The sequence below is a fragment of the Neodiprion virginianus genome, chromosome 7 (assembly GCF_021901495.1).
Source record: "Neodiprion virginianus isolate iyNeoVirg1 chromosome 7, iyNeoVirg1.1, whole genome shotgun sequence".
NCBI classification, from domain to species: Eukaryota; Metazoa; Arthropoda; class Insecta; order Hymenoptera; family Diprionidae; genus Neodiprion; species Neodiprion virginianus.
Window position 1 is genome coordinate 959,791 of NC_060883.1, and position 27,932 is coordinate 987,722.

At 38.2% G+C, this 27,932-nt stretch overlaps 1 protein-coding gene and 1 long non-coding RNA gene across 6 annotated transcripts; one reads left to right on the forward strand and one right to left on the reverse strand.

Moving 5' to 3' along the window:
* The first annotated feature begins 1,632 nt into the window (after positions 1–1,632).
* Positions 1,633–27,595, forward strand: LOC124308588 (transcription factor kayak). 5 transcript variants are annotated; one of them, XM_046771421.1, is made up of 4 exons: positions 1,633–1,881; positions 2,076–2,291; positions 25,460–25,954; positions 26,483–27,595. In XM_046771421.1, the coding sequence occupies exons 2-4, from the start codon at positions 2,145–2,147 to the stop codon at positions 27,083–27,085; spliced, it is 1,245 nt and encodes a 414-aa protein (XP_046627377.1). In that variant the 5' UTR covers positions 1,633–1,881; positions 2,076–2,144; the 3' UTR covers positions 27,086–27,595. The 5 variants fall into 5 exon arrangements, with proteins under 5 accessions (XP_046627377.1, XP_046627378.1, XP_046627376.1 ...); XM_046771423.1 differs by lacking the exons at positions 1,633–1,881; positions 2,076–2,291 and adding exons at positions 23,393–23,633; positions 23,903–24,109; XM_046771424.1 differs by lacking the exons at positions 1,633–1,881; positions 2,076–2,291 and adding exons at positions 23,393–23,633; positions 24,026–24,109.
* On the reverse strand, positions 13,515–15,966 carry LOC124308599 (uncharacterized). The gene is made up of 3 exons (XR_006909034.1): positions 15,351–15,966; positions 14,595–15,054; positions 13,515–14,499 (listed from the first exon to the last, which is right to left on the reverse strand). It is a non-coding gene; the product is annotated as an uncharacterized LOC124308599 (long non-coding RNA).
* Positions 27,596–27,932: the final 337 nt, after the last annotated feature.

Sequence of the window (27,932 nt, forward strand, 5' to 3'; positions counted from 1 at the left end):
AGTTCACAAGCTACCATTGTTCTTATGATAATAGGATATTATTTTTAATTTTATGCATGATGTACTGAATATACAAAAACGCGCTGTGTTTACCTGCATGCATGACGCGGTGAATCCCGATTGATATTTAATTATAACGCATATCTCATGCATGTGTATAGTAATCAGATATAGGCAGATAAACCGCCTGTGTACACAGATTGCGTAATCGAAAAAAGAAGGCTTACACCGTACATATTTTTACTTTATTCATCTTTCCCTCCTATTAACAAAATGATTTTTCCTTAATTGAATAATTCTACAATCCGTTCGAAATTTTCGATCCTCTCGTTAATGGTTACATGTAATTATACTCCGCTTTTTCGTGACAGAGTTATCAATTCAGCGTATATTATACCTACCCACGCCATAATAACAAGCGTAAGGAATTAAATACGCGTCCAACAATTATCGTACCTAGCTACATATGTGAACGCCCTCGTCAGGGTGTAATCATAGTGTAAAATTCTCGGAATTTCCTCGATAATAGAGCATTGATTACCCCGAATTTTCGCACGCATGTGCAAGTTAGTGGGCACACGGAGTTTAACGGTGAGTCATGGCAGGTTCTCGTTTGATACCGACCGACAATCGACTCCCCCCCCCCGCCGACCAAACTTCACCCACGCGATCCCGCCAGGCTACGTATACTTAGCCATGTGCATGAGTCACCGGAAATACTCGGAAGCGCTCTAGTCTTCCTCTTCTTATTTCTCCACTTCCACCTCGTTCGTTCTCGATCTCGTTTAAAGTTTCATTTCATCGTGACGTCACGGGAGTCTCCGCGGCTATCCCAAAGCTCCCTTCTTCTCCTGATCCGCCACCTCACTTCTCTCCAGTTACATGAATATCGCGTACGAACGTTCGTATTGTCTAGGTATAATCTTTATCCGCCGTCTAGTGAGGACTTTGGGTTACGGAATAATCTCTAAGTCTAAGTTCCAACGACAGAGATTACGCGGAATTCTAATTTCGACGAGAGAAAAGTCATAATGCTTGTAATATACTTTTTTTTTTTTTTAATTTTCACAACCGTAGTCACAGCTTTCAATGTCTAATAACGTACGCAATAGGTACGCACGTCGCATGGTTAAAATATGATAAAAACTTGAAAACGAAACACTGATCTTCCTACTCTGCCCCCCCCCCCCCCCCTTCCGATCGGCCTCTATACACGCATTTCAAGAACAAAAGTGCATAAACAAGAAACGTACTCCTTGGTTCGTAGAATGCATGTTTATCTGCTTTCTCTCATTTCTCGGCAGCCCTAATAGTTCAACGAATTATATGTGGGTAGGCGGAGCGAATTAAATATTGACGAAAAACGAAAAAAGCGTAATAAAATAATCGTCGTAGCAGCAGGGCGGGAGGGGGTGGGGGGCCCTGGTTGTCGCGTTACGCTACTGCCTCGGCTGGTTCCACGGCGGCGATGACGTCACTCGATAACGGTGGCCCCTGATTGGCGGACACGGGTTGTATCCGGACGGGAATAACGAATGACATCATTCGGCTCACGCCTTTCCCCTCCTGCCCCCTTCGTCCTCCACTGCTTCGGGCCAAGGTATTCCCCCGCGGGGTGAGTCATCCTCCTCGCTCGCTCGCGTTAACACGAAAAACTCGTCGAAGAAGAATACGAGAACGTCGAGAACTCGAATTACTCAGAGTTAAGGCCTCGCGCTCGCGCATTAAGAGAAACAACCACGAGGCGATCGACGAATAGATACCCGTTACGTCGTTGTTTCTTATTTCGTGAGTTAATATTATACGTGAACTAAATAGAGGACTGGCAGTTTTCTCTACGATAATTGTAAATACGGAGAACTTTACTGGCGTGAAGCAGCGGTGAGACGCCCAACTTGTTTTTCTCTTTTGTGATTTCTTAACCGTTCAATGTAATACACATCGTGAAAAATAGAGGGAAATTATCAAACTGAAGTTAGTTTCGGAACGTCCCGATTTATTGTGCTGGGTTTTCACCGCCGAACATTCATTTGTTTCGAAAATACGAAAAAGACGACGACTTATCTCCGTTTCAGAATCGCATCTGCATCTTTCGTTTATCCACTGGATTATATCAACTTCGGATATAAAAACCCTTCAACACCATGAAGCTGGACGTCAGTGACGCGCTTTACGACAGCTCGTCGAGCGTTTCTACGGACAGCGGTGCTTCGCAGAGTTCTCGTGTCAGCAGCCATGATTTTCTATCGAGTATCGCCAACAACTCCTCGGCGACATTGCCGTCGAACAACGTGAGTACAAAAAAAAAAGTAAAGAAATTAAATTAAAAAACTACGATCGTCGTTCGCGCAAGTCGCTCATGCTCCTCGCTTTCACCGGCGTAAAGTCGTCCTCATCGTCTTCGATGTTCACACAGGGAATCCTAACCTGTCCTGATCTTAACTCTAAACACCCGCAGCCTTCGCATTTTTTCTCCTAACCGTTAATCCTAAGCCGCGTTATTGCAGCATACTTCGAATTGACGCAATCGTCGAGCGACGGCTCCCCTTTCTTTCAAGCGACTGAAGTCAGTAACGAACACATAGAGGGGAAAAATCGCTATTTTTCATTTTTTGTAGCGACTGAAGTAACCAAGTTTTGCCGATACGTGTATATATATTTCCCTATTATGATTTACTGCATCTCTGACATTCCTGAAACTGCTAAAGTTACGATTCTATCCGGAAAGTTAATCATTACAATAATGTTACCAACTTCAGCTTCATTTCCTTTCGTTGTCCTCCTCCTCCTCCTCCTCCTCGTCCGTTTTCCCTGCAGCGTTCCGTCGCCGTTTATTGGTCGCGGCTCTATGTCGTTTCTTTATCGAGATTGTCGGAGGGAGATAGTGAGATAGCGAGAGTGACTTGCAACATTTTCCTCACCAGCGGTTGTCTTTCAAATTGCATATATGTATATATCCCGTTGTTGTACTTACCGTAGAATGGAATGGAATGGAATGTAATCGCAGTTTCGTATTCTTGCGTAATCGAGGACCGACGGAACGATCGCTTTATGCTTACTTATCCGCGTCCGTACTATCGAAGGAACACGTCGATGCGTGTATCTAATCGCTTCACCTGGTGTTAATTATTTCCCGAAATAGTCACGCGTGCGTGGACCTGCTAACGTGGTTTATAAATAAAAATTTTAACGACTCCAACTTGTTCCACGTTAATCATTTCAGTCGCGCAATTCAGTCATGAAAATGCATAAAAATTCAGCATTTTGCACGGAATATAAAAAGAAATGTGACAAATAAAAAAAGGGTGTCGCTATAGTGGCTTCTGCGACTGAAAGAGTTACGAACCTCTCATAGATCAAGGTTGAGATTTTGTAAATTCACTTTTCACAGTTCCCAGCCATCCAAGAATTCTCATTGTTGGTTGACTAAACTTTGCAAACTAATCAGAATGCTTGAGGACGGTGGGAAATGTGAAAAGTGAAATTACAGAATCTCAACCCTGATGGAAACCGACATCGTCGCCGTTCGTTCGTCCGTCGCTGGTCGCCGAGAAGAACTTATAAATATAGACGTACGCGTTGAACGCTGTCATCGACCATATTAACTAACCCGAATAATAATTTTATTCGGTGGTTAAATACCGAAAATTAGCACCGTTGAATCAACGTCGTAGTTTCTCGTAACGCGTAGGTAGAGGTGCTTTTGGAGGAAGGAAAAGAAAAACATGTAACTAGAACGGTTAAAAACACCACGAGATACGCGTGTATGTATAACATAAACTTCAATGCGCTTCTCTTCATACTTTTAGGTTTCCTTGCCGTTTCAAAGAAGAACACCTCTCGCAATTCGTTTCGTTATAATATGTGCCTATACTCTTGTCGTATCGTCGTTTCATTGTTTTTCTTTCGTACAAAAATAGATTTTTGTACATACACACATTTTACACGCTTACCTTTGTTTAACGAGGTGTGTATAATCGCCTACCTCGTGTTGTAGGTGTAGGTACATGCGTTCAGAACGGTGTAGCTAGTTAGTTGGTACTTGAAACAACAACAACAACAACAGCAGCTGCTATACCACACAGAACAGCAGCAGGCAGCAGGCAATTGCTGGATCGATAGAATCACAATATACGTAGTACAAAGTAATATTTTACTCCATTATCGTCAGGTTTTTTTAATTTTCGACGCTGCAAAATTAGCTGCAGGCTGAAGTTAGCCAACGTTAACGTAACGAAATATCAGGAAAAAACCATTATTAGACAATTTACGAATGACTTTCAAAAGGTCGGCTTTTCAGAATTTCAGGATGTTTTTTTTTCATTAAAATTTACCGATTATTAGACAATCCTGAAAAAGGTGTGAATTAAAGATTTTTCCTAAACATGCATTATTACAGTAACGTTATTAACGTCGATACTGGTGATTTTATTAATTCACTAAATCATTATTCTCCTGACTATAATTCTCTTCTCATTAATTTTGTTCGCTGCCATTATGTGTAAAGAAAATTTTACTATTGATATACTATGCAACACGCGCCGTCATGTATGTATATGTATATTAAACCTGACTCAGGGGAAGTCCGTTTATTTTCGCTTAACAGCAGGCGGACAGGAAATTTATTTACTCATCATTGCATCGTGGGTATAGGTATAGATACACGTATGTATTACAAGCATTACTTTTTCGGCGTACACCGTGCACCGGGAATACGGATATATAAAATAAACAAGCGATATATATATACATATATATAATTCGTCCGTCATCGGAGATGTATATATAATGCAGGCATGACGTCTGTGTATTTACGTATTTATTTATTTATTCGTCTGGAAGTACTGTTACCACTTATACCGCTTCTATTAAACAACTACGTTTCCCTAACACCGCTCATAATGTATATTTATTATACATATATTACATATACATAGCGTATGAATCATTCGGCACGCACTTTCGGTAGCGTACAACACCGTACGCAAGAAAAAAAAACACGTAACTTAAAGTGTAACCATAATGACGCCGCTACTACTCCGTTATATGCGTGTGTAATATTATATTGCACATCTTTTTCTATTTATTTGGCGAGTAAGATTGACGAAGGGGTTTCCCCGTTCCGTTTCGTTCTTTTACTACCCTCGCGGGATTCGAAATAGAACGTTATTCACGGTGCGTACATGGATTATACCTATGTAGTAAACGAGGCAAAGAACTGTACGCTTTTAACCTCGGTTTATAACTACGTATTCCACCTCTTCGGCCTTTCTTCATCCTGCGATAATAATCTCTCTGTTGTTGTGACAAATAAATTAATACTAATTTCAACACCCGGGGTAAAAATAATTATCGTTTTATTATTCTCCGAAGGTTTTAATATCCATTCCCGTTAAGCGGGCAGTCCTAGATATTATTTTATTGCACCAATTGATTGTCCTTTCTATTATTTATTGTCGGCTACAGTGTATAGGTTGGTAGATTTAATTACGAGACTAGAAGAAAGAATGATTGACCAATCGACATCGACGACGATAATCTCAGCCGGCGAATAAACAAATAAATTAATTCGCGAACATTTTAAGTGTGCTGCGCTTTTCATGCGCGGGAATAAAATCATATATATGTGTATGTATGTTCGTACCCAACAATACGTGTGATCAAGAAAGTGCGTAGTGAATCATGTCAGTCGTCGAGACTGACTCTTGTACACGCTGCACGTGTTCTCTTCGTACATTATATGTAGCTTTAAAAGCTCTTTGTTCGATCTTATACTGCCACGATAGAGAACAACGACGAGTAGAGTGAGACTAGCCGTAAGGGAGACTTGATTTTACAACGCGGCCACGACGACAATTTCACGCCGATTTTATACGGTGTATGACAACAATCACCGTCAGCAGGATATAACGTAGATCACTTTGTTTATTATAAGTTTACTGCAGGGTGTGCGAAGTTTGTTTCTTTATTGAACCATCGTAGTAGGAAAATATTTAGAGGTCGCTACCATTATTGTATTATTATTTATTTACCTTTATTTATACACTTTACGGACTTGTATATTTATATATTGGTTTAATTTTTTTTGTATCGTGGTCCAATACCGCGAGTGGCTGTTGTCGTCTTTTATCCGAAGGATTAATCGTCTCGGAGAAATTTGGATAGCAATTTTTGTCACCGAAATAAAGAGTATAGCATCACCTTAATGTCCCTGTTTAGTTTTCAGTATTCATTTTTGCGAACAATGATTAATTCGAGCACGATACGAAGAAAACGAACTAATAATAAGTCCGTAAGGTGTAGACATGAACATAAATAAAAAATATTACAATAATTGGTAGCGACCTCTAAATATTTTTCCAACTCCAGGAATTACAGTTTTTTTTTTTTTTCGTCTCATTGTCAGTATCTGTTACAAATTATTCGAGTGGCACGTTAAAAAAAGTTTGTCAAAAATGAACCGCCCTAATATATAGGTATGTGTAGGTACCATACGTACATACAAGGATTGAACACTGCACAAAGGCTTGTTTTCGAAGCTTTATGTAGTACATGGTGTTATTATAGGCTTGTGAAACGCAATTGGTTACGCACTCGGCAGCTGTCTCTGTTTGTCATTAGCTCGGATTCGTACCGCAAACAGAACCGGAAGTAAATACCGGGGAAGAGTTTCCGAACTACTGTATCAGCTATGACGCGAAGCAAACCGCAAAGGTTCAAAGATCGGTTAGCATGATAATGCATAACGTTGGTAAGTAGGTACTTACGTAATGTGTAATATTTTACAGGAAAACATAGAGAGGATAGTCGTGTATGAAATTTTAAATAATAAAACAATGTTTCATTTGTTATTCGGGGAAAATTAAAGTACATACTTGCGTCCTACATTACAAACATTACGGGAAGTGGAATATTGATTTTTTATCTGATATTTCGTTAATGGCAAATTACATTCTCTGTGTATGTTTGTGTGTGTGTGTGTGTTTTGTAAAAATGAGCTTACAACCCCACTCAATACACAATTCTAAAGAAAAATACTCCGACAGATTTTCATTTGATATGAATGAATGGCTGTCAAGCCATTTTTCGCCTCAGAGATACGTGGACTTTGATATTTGGGGATATACATATGTGTATGTGTACGTAGGAACGTCGAAATTGACTAGGGCACCCCCATAAGTGACGAAGCAATTAAGTTGTGAAAAATAAAGTCGATATATATATATATTATAGGTTATAAACGGAGAACCCGAGAAACGATCAATGTTCGAAAGTTCCAACAGGTACCGGGAAATTGTGTCGAAACATTGACGATTTTGGTTATTCCACGGTAAATTTCATTTGCGTAGAATTGTCAACAGGTGGTTGCGATATACGATCGAACCGATATTATACGCTTACTGGACAACGAGTCATATAATGCCTGCTGCAATTATCTATAAGAGTAAAAAGTATGTGTAATAACTGATATACGTAGAATCGAGAATCGGTTTTCGCAGAGCATTAACAGCGCGTGCCTCGAAGATTAATTTTTTTCTTCTTTTGCTTTTTTTTTACCCACCGTCTATCTTCATTTTCCGTTCACAACCGGGACAATTTCGTAAAAAAAACCGTTTACCGGTCGGACGAGTCGAAACGCTATCAAGATGGCGGATGACGTCATCTCCCGCCAATCCGACGGCACGCGTTTAACTCACGCACAGAAGCACGCAGATACGCGGAGAGAGCCAACCGCGGAGAGCGACGGTGCTCAGCTTGAGCAAATTCTAGACACGCGCATGCACACCGAGGTTTGACAATCGCCAAAGGGGGGGGATGACGTGTTCACCTCCCCCCTCCTCTACTACGTATTCGACGCTCGCTCGTTCCTTGGTCGTGTTCCTACTTCTTCTGGTATATAGAGTTGTTACCGTAACGTTGAACGGCTCATTCGTTTAACCAGAGCCTATCGTTGTTGTTGATAGGAAGCTCGAGAGAATTAGAGCCGAGTGTGTGTCGAGAAGTGTTGACTCCTCTGACGTTGCTAGATATTAAACTCGTACGTCGGTCGTTCGAATCTTCAAACACGTTGGTGAATCATTAACGACTGCCTGTAATATCGGTGCTTGGAAATCATTGTGCTTATTTCATGGAAAAATAGTTGATTGTTACACATACGTACATTATCCGATCGAGCAAGAGTTTATATTCAACATCGCGGAACAAGCAGCATTTATGACAAGAAAGTTTTAAATTGAGGAAAAGGAGAAGAAGGAAGTAAGAAGTCACGTGATATTTCTTTATCGAAATCGATCGGTGGATAGTGGTTGAGAAAACGAAACGGTCATATTACAGTGGCGAATGTTATCATCTGCATTTGACACGTTTACGTTTGGACAATAAAATTTCCAAATTGGACCCATTTTCACTGTTATTGTCATTATTATAATATACGTGCAATTACGTGTAAGTAACCGTTGTTACAAATGACGCAACGTGTCCCGAGCGCCGGTTTTTACGACGTTGACACAGCCATCGAGGATCACAACTACACGATGTTTTCGATGTATCCGCCGCCACCTTCTCCGCCTTTGAATTCAAACGGGGCGATTATGTCGAAGACGTATTTAAACAGCAGCACATTTGATCACTGGCAATTGACCAAAGAAGAGAAAGCCATGGTGAGCTAATACAGTATCAATTTCTCGCATATTATCGTACATCCACGCTAACTTGTGTTTTTACTCCGTACGTACTTTTACATATTGTTATTATTGCCCTTTGTTTAACATCGCAGCTATCGCGTCTCCCACTTTTTTTCCTCTTCAAAGTTTTCGCGAAAATTTTGAAAGTTTCGATCATTCAGAGGTGGCTTACATACGTATCGCGAAACTATACGTTAAACCTACTTACGGTGTCGAGTTTTAGAAATCGTTATACATGCGTCGTCACCTTGACAATGACACAAGTCCAGGTATATCCGTTATGTTCGGAGTATAGTACCTATACGTGTAGGCTTCGATTTTTTTTTTTTTTTACACATCCAATTTTTCACTATTCTTATTATCTTATTTTTATTGAAGAAACTGAACAGCGAATGTTTTCAAAGTCGATTCTCTTGTACACAGTCACATGAGCGTGTGTAATATTGCGATTGGATGATCAAATCGCGCAATAATTATTATTATTACACTCGTACGTAATCACCTCGAGACGTGTCGTTATCATCGGCTCTGATAATAATGACTCGACGCATTTCGTTATTACATACTTACCTACAAACTGACGAGTGTGCGGTTCAGGTATGATGTACAAATTTATATAAATTACACTTATGCATGTCGTATCGCGAAAACCGCGTGTCTAAAATATAAAACATTATACATATTACAAGTACGATACGATTCGTGTTTCCCGTTTATTACAATTTTCACAATCTCGCGAGGCTTAAATTTCATCTCAATTTTGGTTTTTCAATTTGTTTTTTATTTATTTATTTATTTTTTTTTTTCGTACACACAAGCAGAAATCGGTTTCTTCTTCATTACCACGACGGAGATCGTGTTTGAATTGTATTTTTTGATGGGTGTAAATTAGTTGCAACGTTGATGATGTAATAAAAGAAAAATAAATAAGAAAAATGTTGAGAAATCTGACCGGAAGTTAGGAGTTGGCTCTTGTTAACCTCCGCCAATTATACAAGTACGTACGTAATATCTACGTGCCTCTGTGTGTGTGAGTTAGGTTGAAATATATTTATTATTACTGTATATAGGTATGTGTACGGAATGACTCGCCGACGACGAGGAATAATAACAGTAGCTGTTTAACATGGCGTGAAATAAATTAATATATCTTTAAAAATTGCTATCGTTTTGATGAACAATTTGTAATAATAATAAATAATAATACACGGTGACGTTTATAATTTGAATTCGAGAATTTGCTGGTGAAATTTTGACGAACAGAAATTTACGCGTAATATTTAGACATATCGACGACGAAGGATTAAAAACTGTCTTTCGATTAGATTCTTCTTTTTTTTTTCACGTGTATCATATTATCTTGTGTGTATAATAATTAACGGTATTTGAAACGCTAAGATATTTTTTTAAAAAAAGCCTCTTCGTGACACAATTTACTCAGATGTACGTAATCGCAACAATAACGAGAACAAGAAATTTACGAGATTCAGTTGTACAAATATATAAAAATACATGTTTCAACTCGAGGCGCGAAAAATATTCTAATGCCAACGAAAAAAAGTCATTGTCACTCCTATTTCTATTTCTAATATTTACTTTTCTATTTTTCAATGCAATGTATATACATGTGATAAAATATTATTTTTATCATCTCGATTCGTGAATATAAATATCAGCGATATGTATATATAGGTATTATAAATATGACTCATCGATCGATTTATGAATGAAAATGTACACTCACGTCAATTCCCGGTACTCTTTTAACAAATCGTGCTGTCGAGGAGATAATAAGCAACCAGCCGTTAAATTATTATATAGGTAAACATACCTTGGCGGATTTCGCTGTATTACAGACATTATACCGTATACACACTCTTGAAACAGTCTCTGCACTTGAGCGTGAAGCGTTTTATGTTGTACGTATGTAATAACAAGAAGAACCAATGGAATATGCATTAAAAGAGAAAAAGGTTTTTCAGAGAAACGAAAAAATTATATCCGGCAACCGTAGATCGTCGTGTGATACTGTATATATAATACGAATGAATTCTAGTTAAAGTATGCAAATGTATCACTTATGTTGTATATGAGACGAAGAGAGAGAGAGAGAGAGAGACGGAATACCGAGAAACGTCAACCAACCACTTTATACTTGTGTGTCTATGTATGCGTATTGGCGCCATTATTTATCACATTTTTCACTCATGTATACCTGGAAACGTTCGCGACAACGGGTCGCCGGTTAGTCGCGGTTATTTAAAATAAAGATTCTCGGATTATATATATATATATATATTGTGTATGCAATGTTGAATATTTCATCATGAAAAATTGAAAATGTTTGGGTAAAAAGTATTTACAATCACAGATTTATTTAATTATTTTTTCTGCTGTTTATCCTGCAGGCTGCTTGAGATAGAAAATTTCACGATCGCATATAAAAATACGTAATACACATTAATTGTTGTCAATGCAGTCGTGTCGTTTAGTCGAGATATCAGGTTGCATAAGTAGCGTATTATCATTGCCACGCAGAGAATTGTGCAGAAAATAAACACACAAACCAGGATCTCGAATTGAATCGGTGAAAGTGAATTTCCTAATTATTTACGTCATTCGAGCAGCACACGTTTACGTATATATACCTATGTATATCCAAAAAAAATCTGTTACAACCGGAACTATACTCTACTATATTCCGCATAAATACGACACCAATGCAGGTTACATGATATATTTTATATTTTCGTATTATTATCTGTATACATAGGTATAATAATTGCGTGACCGTAATGAAATCCGTGTACATGCCTACTTTCTTTTTTTTTTCTAATCTTATTTCTCTTTGCCATTGTCAGATTATCGTATTTACTTGCGGAAAACAAAAAGTAGAAGAAAAAAAAAAAGAAAATCGAAATCCTTATTTATCAGTTGTAGAATCGATAAAAATTCCAGCAAAAATGTTTAGCTAGTTAGGTCAGTTTGAAAGTTAAAAACTGAACGCGAATGTGGGTTGCAATATTTTATATTATATTCATGTACACATATTTCATGGTACTTGTGTACACTGTACATACTTTGACCAATAACTTGGAAGATAAAATCACGACCATCCTTGGTTATTATTTTATACCGACTATCTCATTGTCGAAGCAGCGACCTTCGGAAAACGAAGACGAATGTGACGTCATCGCGTCGTAAGAGCGCGTCATAGTAATTCTTCGTCTCTGATATTTCTCTGTCTCGCTCTCTCCCTCTCTTGCTCTCTCTTCTGCTTCTCGTCTCCCCCCTCATTTATTATACTACAGCACCGGTTTACTATTCTCCTTTTTAAATACAACATTCCTGGCAGCTTCTGTCGCTTTTTGTTTTCTTACTCTCCACACGAAATGAGCTAATATTAATATCGAGCAACATTTTTAATCTATCCGTATATTATGTATATATGCACGTATTATTATTCGTCATTTTGGTGTTTAATAATAATCGGGCTATGCGCACATGCACTGTGTTTGTCTTTGAATTGCATCGTTTCGACGTTTGTATGTAGTCATCGTTAATTATTGTCTTTAATAATTTTCAAATTACCGTTATCGACACTTTGCAATTCGCATCATCTGGTGGAAAACAATCAAACTAATGCTGTTGACCGTGTTTCTTCGCCTGTCGATAGTAGAAAAGGTACATTATCGATTATGTTTAATCAATTTATGCGAGACACGAATGATTGAAAATTCCGAAAATTACGATTTACCCTCCGTTAAAATTAAGTACTTGGGTTATGTGTTAATAAAATGGCGCCGATGACGACCAGGCTCTCTGACGTCATGAGGACATTTTCCCAATATCCAGATAATTGTTTCACTCGTTAGTGCAGTTTACCTTCTTTTCTTTTCTTTCCGTTTCTTTACTTTCTTCTACGTATATTATAATATGTATATATACATAATTGCGAAATCGCTCGGAGCGAAGAAGAGAGGCGGCGGTGGTTAAAACGACGCCACCCACAAATTCCTGCTCCGTGACGTCATCGTTGAAGCATTTCCGATCTGGTATGCATACATACATTGTAGCGTGCATAACTCGGGGTCTGTGTACATGGATATACGTGGAAGGTGTATGTATGCACCTACTTGGAAGGTTGAGAACTTGAAAAAGGGACCGGTATCAGTCATCGACGTCGCCGCGACGGCGCGTCGTCCCGAAACATGCCGCATAATGTAGTGTGGTGTATAGATTTAGGCTCGAGGTAACCGTTAACGTAAGGTTAGGTTAGTTAGGTACGCGGTATTGTGGGTAATTGTCGATTCCCGATAGCTCAAACCAAAAACATTGGTGACGTTATTCGTTTTTTATTCATTTTTTTTTTTAAACTTTAATACACGTTTTATTATTGCACGGGATGTTGCAACAGGTAGAGAGTCGAATACGTACAGGTTATAAACTTATAACGAGGTGTAAGAAACGCGATTCAATCTCAGGGTTATTCCAGTTTCGGTATCGCCTTCGATACTACAGCCTTGAATGTAGGTGAGCGGAATTTCCGGATTTTTCCTTGTTCTTTGCCGTTCCGCCTTTCATTTTTCCAACTTTTTATTGTTTTTTTTTTTATTATTGTCGGTGTCATTGTTTCCTCACTTTCTCGCATTAATCGCAACGAATTGTACAAGATTATCGTGCTTTAGTATACAATTAATATCGATGGATAAATTTCACAACTGTGTACAAACATTTATTGTGTCTTATGCTCGTTGTAGAACGGAACAAACACCGCGTATTCTGTGACAGGTATACCAAATCGGAATATGAAAAGCCTGTGCAGGTGTCAGGTGTGCATTTCTCTGAATCGTACGCTACGTGCATATGGACATGGACATTGGAGTGTGGATATATGTGTATATATGCAATGGCTGTTAATCGTTCGGATACAATAGACGTGTCTATACGGTAAAACGGGCAAACACGCGTGATAAAAGAGCCGACTCATATTATCGATATTGCACGTGACATGGATGACGTATCCTAGTATTTATCAACACTTTGTCGGCTGATTTTCATTTTTTTTCTTTTTTATTACTACTACATCGTATTGTTATATGTTGCTCTAATTGTTACGTGACTTAAGATAGTAACGTTACCGTATCGGCACGTTGAGAAAAAAATTGCTACTTTGCATCTGAATAAGTCGAATTGACAACAACTGAGTTTCTTCGTGCTTTATCAACGGATTCCTGAATTTCAGGTAATCCACTAAAGTTGAAAAATAACCGAGTTTTTCCGACGACGCGTCATTACAATAAAGTTACAAACTTGATTCTGATTTGTATTGTTCATATTGAACATTCAATTTGTTCTTTCTCTTTTTACATCGCTCTCAATTCTTGTTCAATCTTGCATGTGTCTTACATCATACTATATTATGTATACATATTTATTTCGTTTTTTTATTTGATGTAAATTTCTACAACGGAAATGATGAAAGAAGGAAAAGAAAAACTTTGGAATGTTTAATCCGTTTGGCTTAAAGTCACGTCAGTTTATTATACATTGTATGCAAAACGGCCTTGAAACTGATCCACCAACACCACCACCATCGCGCTATGATGCAGATATCGTGCTGCCGATTTCACCGAACGGTAAATCTTTTCGAAGAACGAGCCGATGAGCGATGGAGAGTTTTTGGCGATCGTAGCTCGGGCGAGGCTTGGCAACGTCCTTGTCGCCACTTTCGTACATGCACGCATACACGCATGAACCCAACCATTCCTAGCACAACCTCGTTATTATACTGTTGCGCGGTGCTTGTTCGAACCTGCAAGCAACGCCACCGACACGTACTTCCTAATTAAATATTCATAGAATAACAGTGGCACATGCATATATGCATCAGTGTGGTAAAAGTTGTACCGAGTTCCAAAAAATAATTTCACTAAAGTTGGATGGAACGAATTTTAAAATTTTTTTTGGCGGGTATATTTAAGCCTCGTGCATTGATTAATTTATTTATATACCTAGGTTGAGTTAGAATCCTTGGTTACGGCTATGTTGCACGGTATAATAATCGTGTCACATACGGTCCGCGTCCGTTCACCTTCCTTTGTCGTTACGATAGGATTGTAACGACGACGACGAAGGTATGAGAGACACTCCGTGTGGTGTACAAGTCGCTTTTCCGTACTTCTTTGTAGTCAAACACTTCTGTATCGGTCCTCGTCATCCTCACCGTCGTCGTCGTCGTCATCTTGTTTTATTTAATTATTTTTTTTTACTTCTACCACATCTAGTTGGAACTTGAGCTATATCATGAAACGGTCGCGCCTGCACAGCGTTGTTACAATCGTGTTTTTAATACAGGGTAGTCACACATCTGGAAAATATGGAAAACATGGAAATGTTCAGGAATTTGAATGGGGTCGTGGAAAATCTGGAATCGTGCGGAGATTTTTAATTCGGTTATGAAAAAAATTGACAATATTAGTCGTCTGTCATGGTAATTAGAAATGATTTTTTGACGCAAGCAAAGTTTACTTTTTGCTCGTAGAGGAAACGAATTGGCTTAAACCGACTTTTGAGGTGCATTAAATTTTTCTTCAATTGAAATTGGTATTTGAATCGAATATAAAAAGTTAATGAGCCAAACGATTTAAGTTTGTATCAACTTACCAGAACTGGTAAAATGTCAGGGAAAACCTGGAAATGTTGTCGTGGAATTTTTCGGTTGTCCAAAATTTTTTGGCCACCTTGTAATATGCTGAAAAGAGAAATTATCGCTGGAGAAGAGAATAAGAGGATCTTGTTTGTTCGTCTTATATACTTGAAGGAAGTCTTTGTTCTTTGTTTGAGAGGTTGCAGACGTCTTGAAACACCCTTTTTTTCGGAACGAGGACCACCACTTTACCTTATCCGGTACTCTCGGTGTTTCTTTTTCTTTTATTTTGCTCCAGCGTATATTATACGCTTTGATATTATAATGCGTAGGTATATCGGGTGTCTTGGCATTGTAGATCGTACCAAATACGACCGTCGTGACGACGTTGATCCAGTCCCTAGTCGAACCGGGTTAGGTACGAGGGACGCTGAAATATACCTACACGTTGTTGTTGAACAATGGAGAGAGTAGCACATTTCATTGAATCAAATACTTTTTTTTTATACAAGTATTACTGATATACACGATTTTCTCCACGAATTTTCCATTCATTTATGCTTGCAGTATCGATATCCATATTCATCGGATACGGTTTCACGAATTTATGATGTATAAGTAGCGACTGAATTTGTGTTGACGAGGATGAAGTTAGCAACGTTACTGTAACTATGCGTGTTGGGAACAATCGTTACTTCACACCTTCAGGAGTATGTGAAATTTAGTAAACCGTGATAAAGAAAATATACCCTTATTTTGAAAAGCCAACTTCTTTGAAGTCATTCTAACATTGTGCAATAACGGTTTTTACCACCTTGATGTTGCGTCGTTACGTCAACGTTGCTAACATCAGACTTATGTGTTTGACGCAATACGTGAACTCGATTGTGAAATCATGCGCAATTTAAATTTGAGGGAATTGATGGAAACAGTCTACTTAGAAGCACGTACATCACCTCGGGAATGCAATTTCTTTTATTTATTTTTTTCTTCGCCTTTCTCTTTCGAAGTTTAAATACTTCACTTCAAGTCTCTCTTTCTCCTATCGCGAAAACTGCAAGGTGCCTAACAAATGTAACAGTCTTATGCGTTGGCCTTTGCACGTGTATTTTTCTTTGGACTTCACTTTCTTTGTCCAGGGTCATCGGTTTATTTTCTTTCACAACTTTTTGCCCGAACGTGGAAAACTTTTTCTTCTTCTTTCGTTATCTGTATAATATTTAAAAACTAATTATTGAAAATTTAGCACAATAATTTACAAATGAATCTGGACAAAGCGTTGGCAGAACGATCTAGAATTCCTTTACGATGATGACGGTGGTTTCACCGTCGCCCGGGCGACGTTCGAAGTTTGAATTTCCCGGTAACTCGGTGTTCCAGCATTACCGTTAAAAGGCGCGTGCGCGTTTCTCTGTGTGCGGCACCTATCGACCAACAACGACACGACGACACGCCTGAGTCACGACGAAGCGGCGAATCGTTTGCATTTGTTCTTTTCTGGCGACCTGAGCTTCGGGTGGGTGGGAAGGGGGGGGATATGAGTAAAGGAAAAAGCGGGCTTCCCCTGAAATTCGTGTTCTATCGAACGCGTAGTTTATGGGCATAGTATATGTATGTATACGGATAGATAAGCAGCGCTGTAGTCACATTAATGCCTATACTATACCATGGGATGATAGCGCGATGACAGAAACCTCGAGCAGGCAACCCACCGACTGAGAAATCTGTGAGAGCGAGAGGAATAGAGAGAGAGAGCGAGAGAGAGAGAGAGAGAGAGAGAGAGAGAGAGAGAGAGAGAGAGAGAGAGAGAGAGAGAGAGAGAGAGAGAAAGAGATACCGTGAAACTCCGTGAGTCTTGTGACTTACTGTCAGTGTCACTAGAGTCACGGCGGCGCGAGGTTCTTCTCTCGATTTTCTCTTTTATACTACCTTCGGCATATCGTTGCGCAGGTACATACAGGCGTCGTCGGATGATACACGTTGCAGTTTTGTCAGCAATAACAAAAAAACGGGGGACAATAAAAGAAAAAAAAATTGGACCTGATTTTAATGTGTGAAGAAAAAAAAAGATGGAATTTTTGTTTTTTTATTTCGGTTCAATCGCGTACGATTAGGAGGAAAACAAAATTTGTAGCAATTTTTTTTTTTTTTTTTTTTTTAACCCATCGTACCGTTTTTCTTATTCCTGAACTTTTTACAATTAATCGGTGGTGGTGTCGTGTGACCGCTCGGTTAGTGAGTGAATTTGTCTTTGCAATTTGACAAAATCTATTTTTTATAACATCACTTCACGCGTATGATAATAATAAGCATAATATTAATAATCGTAATAATCAGTACTGCGAAGAAGAAATAAGAAGTGGAAGGAAGGAAGGAAATAAGCACAGACAATTAACACTTGCCTGCATTCGAGTTACGGATTATATTATTACCAATTGGATTGACACACGTTGACAATAGTGTACGTCTACTCTTTGTACTTTGATGATGTATGTATTGTTTGTAGAGTTAATACTGCGTCATTGTTGTACGGGTATTAGGGGGAAAGAAGAAGAAAAAAAAAAGAAAAAGAAAGACAAGTAAGAGGAGGAAAAAAAAACTGCCGAGAGACAAAGAGATGCAACAACAATAATGCAATGCGTTGCATTTTTATTTGAAATATATGTACATCTATATTACTATGCATATCACTTGTACGCGCATGTGTATTATAATTCATTCGCGTAAATGCCGTTTTTTGGCATGTGTTGTTGTTGTTTACCTATTATATTTTTTTAATATCGCGTAAAATGCGGCAACGAAGTTGTTGAATCGTTACATTTTCTAGATTTTTCTACCATATCGTCCGTCTATTTTTTTTTCTTTCATCGCAATTTTTTTTTCTCACACTTTGCGATCGGGGATTGGATCAGAGGTGTTACGTATTTTCTTTAAATCCTGTTGTTTTTCTCCTCCTTTTTGTTTTCTTATTATGTTAATGATTTATCAGTCTTGTTGTCGATTTGCTTAGTTACATATCGCATGAAACGATATCTTTTGTTCCGATTTATAACGAACAGGCAGCTGACGACGACCACACGACGATTTATTTCACACACGTACACACACATACGAGAGCACACAAAGAAAATTATCTTTGGATCAGCCTCGTGGTATTGTGGTTACTATAATAATCATTATTCTCATTTCGCATCGTGTAACAAAGATTGGTTGTTCTACCGTCTTTCTTTCTTCCTTTCTCCTGTTTCTCTCTCCTTATTCTTCGGGATTCTAAATTTTTTTTCTCATCGAATTTCGACTTTTTCTTGGAAAATCTTTTCTTTCGGTTTTCTTTGATTTCTTTTTTCTTTCTTTATTTTGCGAGAGGAGTACGAAGGTGACGAGTGCAACCGAAACTCCGACCGTTGTTCTGTATGAAATATAAACGTCATATCGCACACGCGTTTGAATAGATGTGAACATATTTTTTGTACATGTATGCAGAAGGAAAAACTTTGGTCGCCGTCGCCACTGTTGGGCGTTTAGATAAACCGATAAGAGAAGCCGGTTGTTTTGCGTTGGAGGTGCTGCTGTCGGATAAACTTTATAATATCGCGTACTTGTATATAATGTCAAGTAGTTTCCGTAGCTTTTCGTTTGCTTTGGATTCACGGTGACCAAAGGGGAAAAGAAAAAGAAATTCCGAATCGTATTTATTAAAACAATATTCATCATGGTCTAAATCGATGAAAAAATTCGTCGCGCGTTTAAAATTACAATATTCTCTTTTCTTCTAATTTTTTTTTTTTTTTTTACCCTTAATTTCTTTTGCGATACGTTGTCATTGCAAATTGAATAATTCTTTATACGTTATTGTTATTCAAGTATATTGTTGCATGCAATACTCCGGATAATATTGTCGTACGGTCCATGATTTCGATATTTTTTTATGCCCACACCACGCAACGAACGTCGCCGAAGTCTATTAGGTGCGAGTGGTATGGCCGAAGATGGAATACAGCCGGGTCATATTATATTATACCTAACAGAATTTTGTTTACTGCAAAATCGACCTTGAATTTTTATGCATATATGTATGCTCGTGCAAACGCCTCTGTTCAACGAACGAGAGGAAAAAAAAGTGTGTGCGAAGAAGAGAGTGGTGGTGAGATAGCGAGAGAGATGGATATATTACAGACACGCTCTCGCATTGCACGCATATGTGTCATGCATGTGTTGATACACCTACACACGGCGTGCCGTGATGTTTGCCTGTACAATACAATACGGGTTGATTGTACCAATGATCTTGGTATGACATTTTCGGTCATTTCCCGTCTCGCGATTCAACGCTCTCCGTGTACTAGTATCCTTGTAGGTACATCATTCACCATTTGATCGCCGGAACTCATTAACTGACAAAATCATTCCTCAACTCTTTACTCGTTGCGCCGATGCTCGAATGTTGATTATTTAAATTAGCCAAATTACACGTTACAGGATGGCTCGGTAGAGATTTTCATTTATTTTTTCTTTGCTTTGCGCGAATCGGAAAAGTTGAAAAATTATCGTCAAAGCAGAGCCCTGTATATCAGATACGGAATACAAAAGCCTTTTAAAATTGAACCACAGCGATCTTCTTTCACAGGTATTTATTTCAGCACTCAAATCAACTTTTTTCATCCACGCGTGCCGGAACAAGAAGTTCTTTTTATTCCTATATAAAAGACTAAATCAACTCACGTTTCGCTTTCGTATTCTGGAATAAACCGAACAGCAGTTTGTACCGTTTACATTGATTGTGACGTTTTGCTGTTGGGTTTCTTTTTTTTTTGTCTTTCCGATGCACCGAATCTTGCATCTTTCTTTAGTCGTTGCCACTTGCGCGCTATGTTTATATACAATAACAATATATATGAGGACAACGAACGCGATTATTTATATACATACATACCTACATCATTATTATATACATGCGTATGGTATGTAGGTACGCAGTACACACCTATAATAACAATAGTCGTAAAACAAAGAGATGCAATATGTACATACGTATATATGTATATATATACACACATAAACACATCCATATATCTGCTGCAGTTGTACACGCACACGTATAAAAGAAAAGTCTTTCTTATCTCCAGGAATACGTATATAATGTTATTGGGTAGGTGTTGCGTTGCGTTACGTGCAAACGATGAATTGTTACAGGTAAACTTGAGAGATGTGTACACTCGTATTCCTATACCGTCTGCGCATCTGCATGCATAAGCCGCCTGACGTATTTATGTAGTGAGCGTAAAAAGTGTTGGATCGGATTGATTGATTGCTACTTATTGTCAGCCGCGCATTTATTTCTAACTTAACCTGATCTGGACTGCGCAGATGTACGTGTGTGTGTGTGTGTGTGTGTGTGTGTGTGTGTGTGTGTGTGTGTGTGTGTGTGTGTGTGTGTGTGTGTGTGTGTGTGTGTGTGTGTGTGTGTGTGTGTGTGTGTGTGTGTGTCCGTCCCCGTATGCAACATACCTGACACAGATAGATAATAGATAATATATTTCTCACCTATGCGCTGGAACGCGGACAAAAAGAGAAGAAATAAAATGAAACAATATAATTACAATTATTCTTTTTGTTTGTTTTTTTTTTTTTTTTATCAATGTTTTTATCAATGAGACAAATTTAGACGATGGTGTCAGATTTGCGCTTTTGTGAAAATCGATCATTTCGAAGTTAGTAACGTTATCGTAACGATTCATGTTGAGGAATGAGCGTTATTTCACAATGTTTTTTAACTGTTTGAAATTCAGTAATTGAACCGTAATAAAACGAGACATACTGATATTTAGCAATTTTAGTTCCTTAAAAATCATTGTTAAAATAAGAAAATAGTGGATACCTATGAATATATACCTATATTATAGACACGGGTGGTGTGCGATTATACGGCAGGCACCGACAGGCACAAACTACTATATATAATATATCGTCTGGTGAAACATACGCGGTTTAAAATGCGTGCACGTGTGCCTGCACGCACGCATGCATCGCCATCAACATTTACGTATGTAGATGCGTGTGAGGAAAAACCCCGTCGCTTGGTGGCAGAGACGACTGCAATGAGACTATCGCAAGCTAGCTCTCTCCCTCTCTCTCTTTTTCTCTCGCGATGTCGGTTTTCCTGTACGGAATAACGAATCGGATGTATTATACATATAGATACGTACCTACACCTACATATATACACAGCATTAATACTTGCGCATTTTATCATTTTGTGCCGCATATACACACAACTTCCTTTATCAGCTTCCGTCGTTGCCGTACTTTCTATACTTGTTTTTTTTTTCTCTCTCTCTCTCATATATATAATTTTTTTGCCGTCTTTCTTTTTGTTGAACTGCAAAAAGAGAGAGAAGGAGTAGGTTATATTAATCATTCTGAGAATTAATTTTAAAATCTAGTTTTTATCAGAGATATTAAAGTTTTTTTTTGTTTTCTTAAGGCCTATATAATCACTTCCGACCGTTTTCGGATAGACGCTTCTTTAGGTGTGTGTGTTGAATTATCTTGACTTCGATCGACCGGCCTTTGTTTCACTCAGAACTGATTAGATTTTTGGTCTGATTGGTTCGGTAGTTTCTCAAGTTATTAGAATGAATGTATTAAAGAATAAAAATAAACGATCATATATTCGAGATGGATCGAAGGATTTTTGTGACTTTGGTCTCGATCGTCGCGGTCCTTCTTAGTCCGGAATTGACTAAATTTTGGATGTCACTCGTCACGTAGTTTTCAAGTTATTTCAATAAAAATATCCGGGAAAGAAACAACAGTTATACGAATAAACGGGTTTTGATGATATTTAGTCTCAATGGAAGTGACTTTTTTTAGTTTTAATACTGACTATAAATTTTAAATTTCATTTGTCCAACAGTTAGTTTACAAGTTATTTGTGAATAACACAATTTAGAAAAAATCTTAATCACCATTTGTTGATGTTTTATGAGTTCGAAATGCATTCGAGCGAGAAGTTTATATACTGGTCCATCAAAGTTAGCCAAATCACTGACAATGAGTTACTTTTATTTAATTTTTTTTATTTTGCTTCACGCTGCCGCTTTGTGGATTTTTTTTTTCGTAATTGGTCCCCCCTTTTTTTGAAATCTGGTAAGTAGACACAGATGATACGTAAAAAGAAATATGTAACCTCTTCTCAGGGTTATTTATTCTAAAGAGATAAAATTATAGCGAGAATTTGGGAGAACGATGATTAGGAGGAAATAAATGAAACTGAGTAAGCTTGATATAATTAGGCTGCTGAAGTTAGTAAGTAACGTAGGCGTGTAACTAAACATTTGGGGGGAAGTAACTATTTTGCTGTTTTATAGTGACTTTGAAATGGGTAAATTTTTATTAAAAATATGAAAACATGTTTTGCCATTATATTATAACTTACGGCAATTTCACGAAAGAATTCATTATTTTGCAATTTTAGAATTACTTTCAAGCACGAGTTGGCTTTTGAAAAATACGAGTACGTTCGGTTTCCTATGATTTATTTAAATTTCAAACAATTTTCAATGTCGCGAAGTAAAGATTTTTTTCTACACATGTGCATCGTTGTAATAACGTTACACTGACTTCAATAACCCCAATATTTGAGTTTATTCAAATCGTTGTATTATATATATCCGTAACGAGAGAGGTGAGAAAAAGACGAGTTGATGCAGATTGCGGAAGGCGGCAACGGTGGGGGAAAGGAGGGGGGGGGAGCAGGTACGCTCCGTGCGTGCGTGCGTGTGTGTGTGGAAAATTCGAAAAGTTATTTTCGTCCACCACGAAATGCTTGGCTAGCGCGAACAGCGCGCGAATGGCGAGAAGAAGAGAGCGTCTTTATATATACACGCACCTATGTGTATAATGTAAAACAACTTTGGTAGTCGGTGGTGGTGGTAGGTAAAAGCGTTGCGAGATCCTCGTCGTCGACGTCGTTGCCGCCGATGTTGCTGCTGCGACGTCGTCGACGTCGACGGCGATTTTTGGCTACCTAGCCACGGTGTCGGGGGTTTCAGTTTTATAGAGGCAGGCGTCGACGGAAGACGGTAGTAGTTTGCTTTTAATAATATATCGTATACAAACACGTCACATCTCGAGGATATATAAGAGGAAAAAGAAAAAGAAAAAGAAGAAGAGGAGGAAGAGGAAGAGGAGGAAAACCGTCTCCGCTAATATAATGTAACTCACGGTTCCGTCGTTACGCCTCGCGGAATAATTCGCACGACGATAAAAACAAAAATAAAACAACGAACGAACGATCTGTAATTTCTTTGATTTGAATTTTTGTTTTTCATTCTTGTATCAATTCGAAACTTCCTCGTACAGTTACGAAAGTATTAAGCAATCTTTAGTCGGAAATAGTATTATCTTTACCGTTTCTTATTTTTTTTTCCCCTCATTCTCTTCAATTTTTATCAATTCTATCATTGTGTTTTCTCATTGGCATTTATTGTCAGTTATTTATTAACGAATAGTTTTCTTTTTTATTTTTTCTCAACAAACTTCTATAATATACGTACATATATTGTAGAACGACGAAGATAATGTTATAGTATTATAACAGTTGAAAGAAACAAAAAGAAATTAAAAACGAATCGTATATATATATATACATATATATATATTTATTTAATCGAATTTAACCTGAACAAAGAAAATAAAAAAATCGAACAAAATGGCCGCCATGGATCCGGTTGACATCGCAAATATTCTTGCTCAGGAACTCTTCTATCACCAGGTATAACAACAATCATAAAATAAGGACGATGATAAAGATTACGATGACGATAATGATTATGATGATGATGATGATGATGATGATGATGATGATGATGATGATGATGATGATGATGACTAGAATTTGAAACGAAATAACAAAGTGATACTAAAAATAAACGCGTAAACTCGGCACAAACAACATGCGTACATACGTTAACTAAATGCTCGACTAAATGCTATGAAGGCAGGCAGATAGAGAAAGAGAGGGAGCAGGAAACTTTTGCATGATCGGTGAATTGCAAAAACAAAGATACTATGGTGCAAAACGAACGAGATTGAAAGAGGAGAGGTGAGGAGTGGAGAGAACAGAAGAGTAGAGGTCTTAGTTTCTCCTTCGTTTCCGAGGCAGAAAATTACTAGTGTATCGAAGGATGGATGTACATAATATATTTACCACGTATGCGCCAGTGTGTGTGTGTGTGCGTGTGTGTGTTTATTTATAGAGAGAGCGAGAAGAGAGAAACAGTTAGAGGTATATAAACGCATTTGCGAGACTTCTGCGTGGCTTTGCTTCTTCGACATCGTTTCCATCTCTGCAATGTTTGAAGAAGATTTTGAATCGGCATTTGGGTTACACTTTTTTTGTTTTCTTTTTTCCTCTCTCAAAAGGAATAGAGTATAAAAAAAATGAACGCTAATTAAGCGATTCTTCTTGGTATTATTATGCGTGTCGAAAACGTTCTAAATATTTTCCGAATCTACAATTTTTACAACGCAATACTAATCGATACATAGAATTTAAATCCTTTCAAAGAATCATCCGAATATACTTGACTTGTGAGCGAACTATGGGTAATTTTCGAAACATGATATTATGCATTGGTGAAGCAACAATTCGTCGTATATAATACCGCTGCTTGTTTCCAGGAGACGTTCAATTGAAATAACGTCAATGATAAATTTAACATCCGTATGCGATTATACGTATCGTATATATATATGTATATATATTTAGTCTTCATATGTATGTATGTATGTATCGCATGTATGTATGTATGTATGTATGTATGTGCATGTATGTATGTATGTATGTATGTGTATGCTTTTGGTCGATTGATAACTTATCTTTATACGTAATGCACATATAAATTTTATATCTACATACTATATACATATATGTAATAAATAATGATAATGACAATAAGAATCAAGTGATGCGTGCATCACTGATATATTTATATATATACCTATGAATGCATTGTTGAAATCATAATTGATTTTAAGAAAGAACAAAAAAAAATGAGGAAAGTGAGAATAGATGAAATACTTTATAGAAAATAAAATTAATTTTTTCCTTTTTTGATTGCAGCTCGTATCGCACGACGGTCTTCACAGCGGAGTACCGACAAGAACAACACCAACGCTGACACCTACAACGCTGCGCAGTATAGAGCAGTTTTTCGAACTCCCAAGCGAGTCCGCATCTCACAGCCGAGAGGCTGGATTTGTACCGCCTTTGGTAGAACCTTCGCAGCCAACCCCGGCGCAAACTCAAAACCCGGGTCATCATCACAATCATAATAACAACAACAACAACAACCTTAATCATCAACAAGTAAACCCCAACGGGCTGCTTGTTCCTGTTGTCGATAATCAACAACAGTCTCCGACTCGGACGAGTAACAACCAGTCGCCGAATCAGCCGCAGCAGACCAGGCGCAACATGGGCGGAAGGCGACCTACTAGGACTGTCGGTATGAGTCCTGAAGAGGAGGAACGCAGACAGGTTAGACGTGAGAGGAACAAAATGGCAGCAGCCAGGTGCCGTAAGCGGAGGATGGATCACACCAATGCCCTTCTTGAGGTATGAGCGACGCTGACTGTTTGCAAAAAAATTTCTATTGCGGTTGACGATGCGTTTTTTAAGTTACTTTTGTGTATCCACGCTTCTGAATATCCTAAGCAGATTTTGGTTTCAATGGTATAAATTTACTCCTTGATGGTGATTCAACTTTTAAAGTTTGCTCAACTTTCTTTCTGTTTGTTTTTCCTGATTCGAAGACCACTGTGAATGAACATCTGTTTTTTTTTTACACACGAGAGTTTAACCCAATTCGAGCAAATTCTGAAAAAAAGATCCACACTTGGACTCTTCTCACTCTGCACAGACAACTAGAGAAACGATTCAGTGGTTTTGCGTATGTCTGATAAGACCGTGTGGTGAAATGAGTCAGTTTCCTACTTTGGAATGCGAATATATTACAGTTATACAGACTGCATAGAGGCATCGATGACAAGTATGTGTATATCTATCAAAGCATGGAGAAAGAACAAAAGAATATAATGAAAACACACAATCTCACAGTCGTTTATCTTTTTGCTTCTATTTTAGGAAACCGAGGGCTTGGAGCAAAAAAAGCAGAACCTACAGGACGAGATAACGCAGCTCAGACAAGCCAAGGATGAACTGGAGTTCATATTGGAAGCGCACAGGGCTGTTTGTCGTCTGAGAGCGACTTCGCCACCAGATGTAAAGCCGGATATAAAGCCGATCGAACTGCAACCTTCGCAGCAACAGCAACATCAACAGCAACAGCAACAGCAACAGCAACATCAACATCAACATCAACAACAACAGAGCAACAATGATTTTGCGGAGCCTATTTCCAGGGCGGCCATAGCGACCGGGAAGCCGAACAGACCGAATTCCCTACCGATATTCAACGAGCCTAAGGAGAGACCCGACACCTTGCAATTCAAGACTGTAGAAACACCGGCCTTTATGAAAACCGTGCCCGAAGTTGCCGGCGTGCCGATAACGACACCTTCCAGTGGCATACCATTCAATTTTGAGTCGTTGATGGAGGGAGGAACCGGACTTACGCCTGTTTCTACTCCCCTCATTCCGTCATGCTCTTCCCAACAGAGGAGCAACCTTTCCGCCGTCGATCTCAGTTCGCCTGACGCCAATCCACCAAAGTTGGTCAGCTTGTGACGCCAGGACGACGACGATAACAACCAAAATGACGATCAGATTGACGACGAGGATTACACGTCGGATTACGATAACGACACCGAGTCACGAGAGGGTTGATCATTTTATAATAACGAAGATTTACTCTTCCCGTGATTTAATTTTATTTTATCGTGTGTGTTTCTTTTTTTTTCCCCTTTTCTATCTTTTCTGAGAGTAGAATCGGATTTTAAATCGCGTTGCAAGTGTTGGTCTGAAATATAATTCGGACAATGAAAGATTAATGAAGAAGAAGAAGAAGGTTTAGGGAAAAGTCGAGGAGAACGAGGCTTACTTTTTATCTCTGATTTCGATTTTTCATAACGTGTCTTAGGAATGAGAGAGAGGACTGAAGATATTAAGAAGCCGCTCAAAAATCTTGGCTTAAATTGTTACCCCCCCCCCCCATTCGATTTTTGTTTAATATACATACGATCGCATGTATTATTTTCTCCGACAAAGATAGATTGATAGATAAATAAATGTCTAGACGAATAGATGAGTAGATAAATAAACGGAGAAAAAGAAAATTGCGCTCAAACCCAATTTCTGTCCGAATTTCGTATTTGTTGCGCTTATTCTAATTTTTTTTTTTTTATTTTTTTTTATTGAGCCAAATGACAGTAGATACAGTTTTATTATCGCCGCGTATCCAGTAGCTTATCGTTTTGTTTAATTTTTTGTTGAAATTGTAACATGGTACTTGAAAACACCATGTTTGAATCCGAATAAAATATATTTTTTTTAAAAGTAGACATCCGCCGTGTGACGGTATTTTTCGTAGGAAAAAATCTAAGGGAAACACGTGTTTATAAGCGAGTGATAATAC